This window comes from Melospiza georgiana, chromosome 5 (genome assembly GCF_028018845.1).
Source record: "Melospiza georgiana isolate bMelGeo1 chromosome 5, bMelGeo1.pri, whole genome shotgun sequence".
Lineage (NCBI taxonomy): Eukaryota > Metazoa > Chordata > Aves > Passeriformes > Passerellidae > Melospiza > Melospiza georgiana.
In genome coordinates, this window is record NC_080434.1 from 69,226,376 (window position 1) to 69,239,281 (window position 12,906).

General features: G+C 56.7%; 1 protein-coding gene across 1 annotated transcript; it reads left to right on the top strand.

Annotated features, from left to right (window-relative positions):
* Positions 1 to 6,662: 6,662 nt before the first annotated feature.
* LOC131083886 (vasotocin-neurophysin VT-like) lies at positions 6,663 to 9,557 on the top strand. Its single transcript, XM_058024872.1, has 3 exons — positions 6,663 to 6,797; positions 8,196 to 8,397; positions 9,312 to 9,557. Exons 1-3 carry the CDS (start codon positions 6,678 to 6,680, stop codon positions 9,497 to 9,499), a joined length of 510 nt encoding a protein of 169 aa, XP_057880855.1. The 5' UTR covers positions 6,663 to 6,677; the 3' UTR covers positions 9,500 to 9,557.
* Positions 9,558 to 12,906: the final 3,349 nt, after the last annotated feature.

The following is a 12,906-nucleotide window of genomic DNA, read 5'->3' on the forward strand; positions in this document are numbered from 1 at the left end:
GCTCATTTCACCTGCTATGTCCCCTCCTGCAGGGGATTCAGGGATGAATTTCCCACATTTTGGAGCTCAGGGAAGGATCCCCTGCCCCAGCTGGGTGTGAATCCCCCTGGTCCCGGGGCACTGAGACCCCTGTGGGCAGCGGGGACCCTCCCTGCAGCCCAGGGCGGGGGTGACACAGAGCCAGGACCCGGAGCCATCCCTGTTTCTGACAGCCCGTGGTGACAGGAGTGTGCTGCTGCCAGCCCCAGAGCTGCCTTTGCTTTTGCTCTCCCCTCTCCCAGCGCTTTCCCTTCCTGGAGAAAAGGAGGAAGAGGCAGGAGAGCCGTGGGTGGCCCTGATGGGTCACTCTGGGGACAGAGTCCTGCCCTGCACCCCAATGCTGCAGCCCAGCCCCTGCTTTGGGCTGTTTGTGCACCCAGGGCTCAGCCCCAACCCCTTCACTCCCCTCCAGTGTCCCCTCCCAGAGCAGCATCAGTCAAAGCAGCATCCCCCAAAGCAGCATCACTCCCCAAATCAGCATCCCCTAAACCAGCATCCCTCCCTAAAGCAGCATCCCTCAAACCAGCATCCCTCCCCAAAGCAGCATCCCTCAAACCAGCATCCCTCCCCAAAGCAGCATCCCTCAAACCAGCATCACTCCCTAAATCAACACCCTACAAAGCAGCATCCCCCAAATCAGCATCCCTCCCTAAGTGAGCATCCCCTAAACCAGCATCCCACAAAGCAGCACCCGTCCCTAAACCAGCATCCCAAAAATCATCATCCCTCCACAAACCAGCACCCCACAGAGCAGCATCTCTCCCTAAAGCAGCATCCCCAAAATCATCATCCCTCCCCAAACCAGCATCCTACAAACACACACCCTGCAAAGCAGCATCCCCAAATCAGCATCCCTCCCTAAATCAGCATCCCCTAAACCAACATTCCACAAACCATCATCCCTCCCTAAAGCAGCATCCTAAAAATCATTATCCCTCCCTAAACCAGCATCCCACTAAGCAGCATCCCCTAAATCAGCATCCCACTAAGCAGCATCCCTCCCTAAACCAGCATCCCAAAAATCATCATCCTTCTCTAAATCAGCATCCCCCAAACCAGCATCCCACAAATCAGCATCTGTCCCTAAACCAGCATCCCAAAAATTATCATCCCTCCCTAAATCAGCATCCCCTAAACCAACATCCCACAAAGCAGCATCCCCCAAAGGAGCATCCCCCAAAGCAGCATCCCACAAACCAACATCCCTTCCCAAATCAGCATTCCACAAACCATCATCCCTCCCTAAACCAGCATCTCAAAAATCATCATCCTTCCCTAAATCAGCATCCCCCAAACCAGCATCCCACAAATCAGCATCTGTCCCTAAACCAGCATCCCAAAAATCATCATCCCTCCCTAAAGCAGCATCCCCCAAATCAGCATCCCCCAAAGCAGCATCCCTCCCTAAACCAGCACCCTACAAACCAACATCCCTTCCTAAACCAACATCCCAAAAATCATCATCCCTCCCTAAACCAGCACCCCCAAAAGCAGCACCCCTCAAACCATCATCCCCCAAAGCAGCCTCCCTCCCCAGATCCCCCACAGCAGGTTTATTTCCAGCCCCAGGCCTGTGCTCTCCCTGGGAGCTGGGCAATGGAATTGATTGCAGCCTGAGCAATTTCCTCTAATGCTGTCCCTTCAAGCATCATTTTTTATTTTTTTTTTTTTTTGGACAAATCCATCCCTTGTTGGTCAGTGACCTCCCTGTGTGACATCCCCAGCCCAGCAGGGTGGATTTGGCCCTGGCAATGATCAAAGCTGTGCCCCAGCCAATCTTAACTTTGCCTGTGCTGCCTTTAAAGAGGCATCAAAGCTGTTTTCCAGCTGTCAGGGAGGCAGAGCAGCATCTTGAGCTGTGCTGAGAGGGGAGGAGGGGCAGGATCCCCTCCCCTCCATCAGCCAGGGGCCAGGGTGACAGTGACACAGTGACAGAGCCACCTGAGGAGCATTAGAGCCCCGGGCAGGGGCAGGGAGCTCCCCCTTGCCAGCCTGGCCCTCTCCATGGGACGCCTTCCAGAAGCTTCTCCTTCCCTGCTGCCTCCCCCTCCAGCCACAGACAGGCAGGAAATGCAAAAATCAGTGAAATTCATCCCATTTTCCAATATTCCTCTTGTTTATCCTGATGGAATGTTTGTCACTAAAATCAGTCAAATTCACCCCATTTTCCAGCATTTCTCTGGTTTATCCTGGTTGGATGTTGTCACTAAAATCAGTGAAATTCACCCCATTTTCCAATATTCCTCTGGTTTATCCTGATGGAATGTTTGTCACTAAAATCAGTGAAATTTATCCCATTTTCCAGCATTCCTCTGGTTTATCCTGATGGAATGTTTGTCACTAAAATCAGTCAAATTCACCCCATTTTCCAGCATTCTCTGGTTTATCCTGATGGAATGTTTGTCACTAAAATCAGTGAAATTCACCCCATTTTCCAGCATCCCTCTGGTTTATCCTGATGGAATGTTTGTCACTAAAATCAGTGAAATTCACCCCATTTTCCAGCATCCCTCTGGTTTATCCTGATGGAATGTTTGTCACTAAAATCAGTGAAATTCACCCCATTTTCCAATATTCCTCTGGTTTATCCTGATGGAATGTTTGTCACTAAAATCACTCAAATTCACCCCATTTTCCAGCATTCTTCTGGTTTATCCTAAAGGAATGTTGGCACTAAAATCAGTGAAATTCACCCCATTTTCCAGCATCCCCTGGTTTATCCTCATGGAACGTTGCCACTGTGAAATACACCCCATTTTCCAACATCCCTGTGGTTTATCCTCATGGAATGTTTGTTTGTCACTAAAACCAGTGAAATTCACCCCATTTTCCAGCATCCCTCTGGTTTATCCTGATGGAATGCTGGCGCTAAAATCAGTGAAACTCTTCCCACGTTCCAACATTCCAGCTTTGTCCTGGTTGGTTGTTGTCACTCTCATTCACCCTGGTGAAACTTTGCCCCTGGAGCTCTGGGTGCAGCAGCCCAGCTCCATCACCTCCCTCCCTTCCCCTGCCTCCAAAAGGGAGACAAAGCCCCTCTGGGAAGCTCCTGCTGTTAATGAAGGAAGGGGGAGGTTCAGCTTGGAGATTTGAGAAGATTTCTCCATGGAAAGGGGATCCAGCCCTGGCACAGCTGCCCAGGGCAGTTTGGAGTCCCCGTCCCTGGAGGGGTTGAACAGCCACGTGGATGTGGCACTTGGGGACATGGCCGGTGGCCTTGGCAGTGCTGGGGGATTGGTTGGATGTGATGACCTTGGAGAGCTTTTCCAACCTCACAGATTCCATGATTTCCATGGCTGAGCCCCTCTGGCAGCCCCAGACCCTTTGATGGTGTGGACAAGAGCTGGGGCCGTGTTTGGGCTGAGCAAGGGGGCAGATTTGAGGCTGCTGCCCCACTCCCAATCCTTTTGGGATCTCCCTCATTCCCGAGGGGAGCTGGGATGGGGATGGCAGCACTGCCACCCTGCTCAGTGTCACTCTGAGCCTCTGGGGGCTGCCAGGGGAGCAGGAGCATCCTCTGGGGTAGAGCAGGGACGTGGCAGAGCAAATCCTTGCTGGGGACACAGGGAAGGGACCTGGGGCTGCTGCTGGAGGGTTTGGGGTCGGACTCTGAGCACCCCAAGCCCTCATTTGGGGGCAGGATGTGGGATGGGGGCCCAGCAATACCCTGGGAGCATCACAGCCCATCAGGGCCGGCTCTGCCCACCCCTGGCATCCCTTATCCCACCACTCACCCCAGGTGACCCCAATATTTCCCTCCCAAACCCCTTTTTTGTGTTTCCCACCCCTTCCCCCCTCCCTTTTCCCACCCTTGATTCCCGTAAGTGATTCCACGGCTGCGAAGCCTCTGCAACTCGGAAAAAACATTTTATTAACCTTCCTTGACTTTAAAGAGCATAATTACATTTTAATCTCATATTCCTGCGTTATCATTCCAGACACAGAGTCATTTGAATGCAGATCGTTCCCGGCTAATGTAATTTTACGATACAGTAATGAAGAGACGGAGCACGAGCCCGTAACACCCAATTTAGAGCTGACATTTGGGGCTCTTTTAAAGAAAAGTTTTCCCAGCCGAGGGCTTCGTGCGTCCTCCTCGGCCCTGCAACGTAAGAGGGTTTGGGTTCCTGCTGTGAAGGGATGGCTTTGGATGGGGAAATGAGGATGGTGTTCATGATGTCGGTGTTCAATCCCCCACGGGGGTGATTCAGCATCACGGGGCAGATCTGGGAACTCGCCGCTCCCTCGGTCCCAGCGAGGGCTGAGTCAGGGGCTGGGGCCACCCTCAGCCCCTCCAGGGGAGGGAATGGCCCTGGTGTCACCCAGCAGAGCCCAAAGCCCGGGACTGTCACCTCCAGGTTGATCCGTGCTCCAAAATCGCTGGGCAGGAGCTGGGAGCCCCAGCACTGAGGCATAAAATGCTTCCCCGTGTGCCTCAGTTTCCCTTGGGGGTTCAGCCCCCTCCAGCATCGCTTCCTGTGGAGCTTTTCAAACCAATTTGGGACAAACGCCAAGGTTTTCCAAGGAGGATTGCAGTGGGATCACCGTTCCCTCTGGGATGCTCAGGCAGAGCAGCTCCTTCCCCACCCAGGGTTGCACCCTCTGACTGGGGCTGGGGGGTTTGTCCAGCAGAACAGGGATGTTAATGAGGGGGAGAAAATGAGGGAAACTAATGAGGGGAAGGGGAAAAACATGTTCAGCCACCCCAAGTGAAGCCCAGGCTGATTTTTATGGTTCTCTGCCTCAATTCCCCACCTTATGTGAAGATAAGGATAAAACCACCCCAAAAGTGGGACCACAGCTGACAGCACCCCCACACTGTCCAGCTCCCTCCCAAACAAACCCTCCTGGTCACTGTGAGCCAGGCACAGCATTTTTGGGGGGCAGAAGGACAGCGTGGATACTCACAGGCACTGAATTCCTCTCTGCACATTCACTTTCCACATTGCTGAGGTTGCCCTCGGTGTAGCTGGAAAAGGGAGCTGGGAGCAGCAGGAATGTTCATGGCTGGATGGGGCAGGGGGATGATGATGGTGTTTTTCCTGTCCAGATGTTTCTGACAGCCCATGGTGACAGCAGTGTGCTGCTGCCAGCCCCAGAGCTGCCTTTGCTTTTGCTCTCCCCTCTCCCAGCGCTTTCCCTTCTGCTTTCCTGGAGAAAAGGAGGAAGAGGCAGGAGAGCCGTGGGTGGCCCTGATGGGTCACTCTGGGGACAGAGTCCTGCCCTGCACCCCAGTGCTGCAGCCCAGCCCCTGCTTTGGGCTGTTTGTGCACCCAGGGCTCTCTCCCAGCCCCAACCCCTTCACTCCCCTCCAGCGTCCCCTCCCAGAGCAGCATCAGTCAAATCAGCATCCCCCAAACCAGCATCCCTCCCCAAATCAGCATCCCACAGAGCAGCGTGCCAAAAATCAGCATTTCTCCCTAAACCAGCATCTCTCCCTAAAAAAGCATCCCTCCCTAAAGCAGCATGCCAAAAATCAGCATCTCCCCCGAAACCAGCACCCCAAATCAGCATCCCTCCCCTAAAGCAGCATCTCTAAAGCAGCATCCCTTCCCAAAATCATCAACCCTCCCTACATCAGTATCCCCAAAATCATCCATCCCTCCCCAAAGCAGCATTCCTCTTGGGCCAGCAAGCTCCCAACAAACACCACTTCCCAAACCATCCCCGCTTCAGACCAGCATCCCTTCCCAAACCAGCATCTCTCCCAAAATCTGCATCCATCCCAAACCAGCATCATTCCCAAACCAAAACCTTCCCAAAATCTGCATCCTTCCCAAATCCACATCTCCTGAATGAACATCTGTCCCTAAATCCACATCCCTCCCCAGACTGCATCCCAAAATCTGCATCCATCCCAAACCCAGCATCACCCCCAAACCAAAACCTTCCCAAAACCTGCATCCTGCCCAAACCACATCTCCTGAATGAACATCTGTCCCCAAACCCAGATCCATCCCAAAATCCACATTCTTCCCAAACCAGCATCACTCCCAAACCAGCATCTCAAAATCTGCACCCTTCCCAAACCCACATCTTCTGAATGAACATCTGTCCCTAAACCCACATCCCTCCCCAGACTGCATCCCAAAATCTGCATCTTTCCCAAAACCACATTCTCCTGAACAAACATCTGTCCCCAAGCCCAGGTCCATCCCAAAATCTGCATCCCAAAATCCACATCCATCCCAAACCAGCATCACTCCCGTACCAAAACCTTCCCAAAATCACATCTCCTGAATGAACATCTGTCTCCAAATCCACATCCCTCCCCAAAATGCCTCTTCCAAACCCCCATCCCTCCCCAAACCAGCACCTTCTGGAGGATCACCTCTCCCTGAACCCTCCCAAGCCCATCCAGGGCTGGCCCGTGCCCCTGGAGCAGCCAAGGGTGGGATTCACCAGCCCCGAGTGCTGCTGCACTGAATCATCTCAGTTACAGATTTGCTTGGATGCCATTTGGGAGGAAAAAAAAAAAAGGAAAAAAAAAAAAAAAGAAAGGAAAAAGGAAAAACAACAAAAAAACCGAACCCAGCCCTCTTCTTCCTCCTCCTCCTCCCCGGGGAAGGGGTGATGGCTGCATAAATAGCGGCGCTCTCAGCACGGGGCCAGAGAGCCGGAGCAGCTTCCCCTGCACCATGGCCGAACCTTCGCTGCCCCTCTCCTTCCTCTGCCTCCTCGCCCTCTCCTCCGCCTGCTACATCCAGAACTGCCCCCGGGGCGGGAAGCGAGCGCTGGGGGACACGGCCGTGAGACAGGTACGGGATAGAGATGGGGACACAGCCCTGAGACGGGGACGGGATAGAGGATGGGGACACAGCCCTGAGACGGGTACGGGATGGAGATGGGGACACAGCCCTGAGACAGGGACGGGATAGAGATGGGGACAGAGCCCTGAGACAGGGACGGGATGGGAGATGGGGACACAGCCCTGAGACAGGGACAGGATAGAGGATGGGGACACAGCCCTGAGACAGGGACGGGATGGGAGATGGGGACACAGCCCTGAGACGGGTACGGGATAGAGGATGGGGACACAGCTGTGAGACAGGTACGGGATAGAGGATGGGGACACAGCTGTGAGACAGGTACGGGGTGGAGATGGGGACACAGCTGTGAGACAGGGACGGGGTGGGAGATGGGGACACAGCCCTGAGACAGGGATGGGATAGAGGATGGGGACACAGCCCTGAGACAGGGACGGGATGGGAGATGGGGACAGGGATGGAGCCCCGGGAGGGACAGGGGGCTCTGGGGGTCACCTCTGGGCACCGTGGCACTGTGCCACCCTCCCGGGAGCAGAGGGGATTTGGGGTGGGACAGTGGTGGAGGAGTGACAGCCCCAAAGTGCTGCTGGCACCTGGAATGGGGCTCAGCAGAGAGTCCTGCAGGGCTGGGGGCAGCAGGACAGGACAGAGCATGGAGAGGGGACAGGGAGGGCATGGGGACACCCCAAAGCCGGGACACAAGGTCACCAGTGCTGATGGCAGCGTGGCAACTCCAAGATCTGCAAGAGGGGCTGGTGGGGAGCTGCTTTCCATCCTTCATCCCTTCCCTCTCCACGCCAGAGGGGTTCCCAACGGGACACACCACAGCTCAGCAGCCCAAAGGGGCTGCCAGGGAAGGCCCCCAAACACAGACTCCATCCATAACCTCCACATCTCCATCCACACAACCTCCACACATTCATCCAGCTCCATCCACAACCTCCATACATTCCTCCAGCTCCATCCACAACCCCCACACGTCCATCCAGCTCCATCCACAACATCCACAACCTCCATCCACCTCCATCCACAACCTCCATACATTCCTCCAGCTCCATCCACAACCTCCATCCAGCTCCATCCACAACATCCACATGTCCATCCAGCTCCATCAACATCCACATGTCCATCCAGCTCCATCCACATGTCCATACATTCCTCCAGCTCCATCCACAACATCCACATGTCTATCCAGCTCCATCCACAACATCCACACGTCCATCCAGCTCCATCAACATCCACATGTCCATCCAGCTCCATCCACAACCCCCACACGTTCCTCCAGCTCCATGCCCAGGGCTGCATCCCCATGAGGGTTTCTAACCCCGGGCTGTGCACAAAGGGTTTCTTGGGGTTTGTTGGGGTCACTGAGGCAGCTCCTCCCCGCAGTGCCTGCCCTGCGGTCCCGGCAACCGAGGGAGCTGCTTCGGGCCCGGCATCTGCTGCGGCGCGGAGCTGGGCTGCTATGTGGGCACGGTGGAGACGCGGCGCTGTGCCCAGGAGGACGCGCTGCCCTCGCCCTGCCAGCCCGAGGGGCGGCCCTGCGGCTCCGGCGGCCGCTGCGCCGCGCCCGGCATCTGCTGCAGCGCCGGTAACCGGGAACGGGCACGGAGGGCGGGAGGGGACGGGCAGGGCTCGGCGGGGAACGCAGAGCTGCGGGGATGGGATGGGTTTAGGGAGGGGTGGAGGGGAAGAGGGGTTGGGAGGTGATTTGGGGATGGTGGGTTCAGGGTGGGGGTAAGGAAGGAGTTGTTCACTGGGACGGTGGGGAGGGTCTGGCATGGGGTGCCCAGAGCAGCTGTGGCTGCCCCTGGATCCCTGGAAGTGCCCAAGGACAGGTTGGATGTGGCACCTGGGACAGTGGGAGGTGTCCCTGCCCATGGCAGGGGTGGCACTGGATGGGATTTAAGGTCCCTTCCCAAACCATTCCATCATTCTGTGGTCTCAAGCCATGACTTTTCTCACTTTTACCCCAATTCCCTCTCTGGGCAGGGTTAGGTGGGATATTGGGAAGGAATTGATCCCTGTGAGGGTGATGAGGCCCTGGCACAGGGTGCCCAGAGAAGCTGTGGCTGCCCCTGGATCCCTGGCAGTGCCCAAGGCCAGGTTGGAGGGGGCTTGGAGCACCCTGGGACAGTGGGAGCTGTCCCTGCCATGGCACAAGGTGTTCTTAGAGGTCCCTTCCAACCCAAACCATTCTGACTCTAAAGGTCTGGGCTCTCAGCCCCTTCCCGTCGCACCATGAGCTTTTCCTGGCCAGCACAGCCTCCCTGACTTGCCAGAAACCCCAGCCCTGCTCCCTGCTCAGGAGAGATAGAGTGATGAAATGATGGAGATTAGGTTTGCCTGGGGGGTTCATTAGCAGGGGAAGGAGCTGAACCATCATTTTCGGGGTGCGAACTGTGCTGGTCCCCCAGGCTGCCACCAACCCCTTCCCCAGCCACAAACACCTCCCCGATGATCCCAAATAACCCGAGCCACTCCGCCTTTATCCTCCCGCGGCAGAGACGTGCACCATGGACAGCGCCTGCCTGGACGAGGGCGGCGAGGGCGCTCAGGAGGCGGCGGACGAGAAGAACCTGACGCTGCTGGACGGCTCGGCCGGGGATCTGCTCCTCAAGCTCATGCACTTGGCGAACCGGCAGCAGCAGCAGCAGCAGCAGCAGCAGCAGGGCAAGCACCCCCTGCTCTGAGCCAGGGCGTGGGGAGCCCCCCTTACCCTGACAGACCCCCCCAGCTCGGCTCTGTACATACCCGACCCAATAAAAGCCCTCGTGCACTGTGCTGGCATCGTCCTGGGCACTGGGGGTGGCTCCGGGGGGTTCCAGGGGGTCCGGCTGGGGCTCAGGATGGGGCTGCTGGAGGCTCTTCTGTCCCCAGATCCAACCATGGGATCTGGCTGGGGCTCAGGAAGGGGATATTGGAAGGTCTTCTGTCCCCAGATCCAGGGGATGTGACGGGGGGCTCGGGATGGGGGTGCTGGAGAGCGTTCTGTCCCCACATCCAACCAGGGCATCTGGCTGGGGGTCAGAATGGGGCAGCTGGAAGATTTTCTGTGCCCAGATGCAGCCAGGAGATCTGGCTGGGGCTCAGGAAGGGCTGTTGGAGGATTTTCTGTCCCCAGATCCAGCCAGGAGATCTGGCTGGGGCTCAGGAAGGGCTGTTGGAGACTCTTCTGTCCCCAGATCCAGCCATGGGATCTGGCTGGGGCTCAGGAAGGGCTGTTGGAGACTCTTCTGTCCCCAGATGCAGCCGTGGGATCTGGCTGGGGCTCAGGAAGGGGCTGTTGGAGGATTTTCTGTCCCCAAATCCGCACAGATTGCAGTGGTTTGGCTGGGCTGGGTGCAGGATTCGGGCTCTGTCCTTTCAGCTCCCAGGCAGAGCTGGAATTTGGGATCTGGCCATGGGGTCCCACCCAGCAGCACCCCCGGCCCCAGGGGACTGGGGACAGCTGGGATGTGGCACTGTCACCTTACCTCGTGGCCGAGCCTCTCTTTGGGGCAGACTTGGGGCCTCGCTGCCTTCAGCAATCAGCACAGCATCTACTAAAAATGATAAAAAGTCAGGAAAAGGAAGAAGCACCCCTAATCCCTCAAGAGCAGAGAGGTTTGGGCTCCCAGCTCCAAAGACCCCCCCAGGGCTGGTCCCATCTTTCCCCATCCCCTCTGGACACCCACAGGGAGGATCAGTCCCCGTTATCCCCCAGTCACCTCCAGGATTTGGGGTATCCCCACCCTCTCCCGGCTCTCTTACCCTGCAGGGTCCTGGCTCCGAGGTCTCTCCAGGCTGGCACTGGCCAGGGCACAGGGGACAGCTCGTCCTTTATAGTGTCCCTGAGGGAGGTGGCACCTCCCGGGAGGTGGAGCTCCCTGGCACTGGCGGGATCAGGGACACTCCCTGTGCCCCCAGGGGATGCAGGATGGATCCAGGACCTGCAGGATCGATCCAGGACCTCCAGGATCGATCCAGGACCTGCAGGATCGATCCAGGACGTCCAGGATTGATCCAGGACCTGCAGGATTGATCCAGGACCTGCAGGATTGATCCAGGACCTCCAGGATGGATCCAGGACCTGCAGGATCGATCCAGGACTTGCAGGATGGATCCAGGACCTGCAGGATTGAGCCAGGACCTGCAGGATCGATACAGGACATCCAGGATCAATCCAGGACCTGCAGGATTGATCCAGGACTTGCAGGATGGATCCAGGACCTGCAGGATCGATCCAGGACTTGCAGGATGGATCCAGGACCTCCAGGATCGATCCAGGACCTGCAGGATCGATCCAGGACTTTCTGGATGGATCCAGGACCTCCAGGATCGATCCAGGATCTGCAGGGTTGATCCAGGACCTGCAGGACTGATCCAGGACATGCAGGATCAATCTGGGACATCCAGGATCGATCCAGGACCTGCAGGATTGATCCAGGACCTGCAGGATGGATCCAGGACCTGCAGGATCGATCCAGGACCTGCAGGATGGATCCAGGACCTGCAGGATCGATCCAGGACCTGCAGGATGGATCCAGGACCTCCAGGATTGATCCAGGACCTGCAGGATCGATCCAGGACCTGCAGGGTTGATCCAGGACCTGCAGGATCGACCCAGGACCTGCAGGGTTGATCCAGGACCTCCAGGATTGATCCAGGACCTGCAGGACTGATCCAGGACATGCAGGATCAATCTGGGACATCCAGGATCGATCCAGAACCTCCAGGATTGATCCAGGACCTCCAGGATTGATCCAGGACCTCCAGGATGGATCCAGGACCTCCAGGATTGATCCAGGATTGATCCAGGACCTGCTTCCCACATCCAGTGTCTGATCCCAGCCCTGGGGAAGGAGGGCAACCCCAAATCACCCCAAAATCATTGGGAAAGGGGTGACACCAGCACGGATGGGGGACTCCAAGCTGGGATGAGGGAACTGGGCTTTCAGCCCAGCTCCAGCACTTGGATTTTCCAAGATGCAGGATGTGAACCCCCAATATTCCTGCAGCACTGGGAATGTGTAGCTGAGCTGGGAATGCTCTGTCTGATGAACACCTCAAAATCAGGCAAAAATCCAGTCCCTAAAAAGCACCAGGGGCAGATAACTGGAGTTTTCCCCACTTTTCTACCTGAGACACATCTGGGCACCCCTGGAGCAGCCACAGGGGCTTTGGGGTGACAATTCCCTCCCTCCATCCCCTGCTGCAGCCAGAGCTGAGCTGCTGGGGCAGCTGAGCCCCATTTCCAAGCCATTTCCATGGATGCCAGTGCCTGCCTTGTCCCCAGGGACTGGCCCTGACCCGGGCTGGGTGACAGGGACCTGGCTGCCCTCGTGGCAGCCTCGCTAAGTGGTGGATTTTGAAGCAAGCCAGAGGGACAGGAAAAGGTCATGGCTGTCCAGCTCTGGGCTGCCTAATTCCCAATTAAGGCAGTGCAGGGTAATGATCTCAGTGGACGTCAAGGTTTGTCCTCAGCAAGGAAATTTATTCAAGCTGGGAGCTCCTAATTGGGATAAGGAAGGCAAGGGGTGAGCAGGACCTTGGGTGGTTGCGTCAGCCTTCGGCCTCATCCTCGGTGCTGCCCCTCGGGGAGGAGGAGGGGGGGCTTTGTGTGCTGGTGATGGGGCTCAGGACACCACCCTGAATCCCTGTGTGCAGCTCCAAGGAGAAGCAGTGGGGAAATTTGGGATTTCAGGCCTTTGCCTGGGAGGTTTGGTGTTCTCAGGTGGCTTTGGAGCTGTGGGATGAAAGTGGGTGGGGATGGGCTGGGGGTCACTGTCATCCCAGAGAGGGATGAGCCCAGTGCTGAGCATCCCCCAAAGGCCAGGGCCTACAAGGACATCCCCATGGATGATCCCAGAGGATTTGGGGCTGCTTCCTCTCACCCAAAGGGATCTGAAGCCAAGGGAAGCACACACCCTTCTCACCCCGCTCCTGATGGACACATCCCACCTGCAGCTGCCTTCCTTCATCCCTCCCCTCTCCATGCCAGAGGGGTTCCCAACAGGACACACCACAGCTCAGGGGCCCAAAGGGGCTGCCAGAGAAGGGCCCAAGCCCAGACTCCATCCACAACTTCCACACATCCATCCAGCTCCATCCACAACCT

What these genes read in the sequence shown, in the direction of transcription:
- LOC131083886 (XM_058024872.1), top strand. Translation starts at nt 6,678, where the DNA reads ATGGCCGAACCTTCGCTGCCCCTCTCCTTCCTCTGCCTCCTCGCCCTC. An exon ending in GGGACACGGCCGTGAGACAG is followed by an intron (nt 6,798 to 8,195) that starts GTACGGGATAGA and finishes TCCTCCCCGCAG; the next exon opens with TGCCTGCCCTGCGGTCCCGG. An exon ending in CGGCATCTGCTGCAGCGCCG is followed by an intron (nt 8,398 to 9,311) that starts GTAACCGGGAAC and finishes CTCCCGCGGCAG; the next exon opens with AGACGTGCACCATGGACAGC.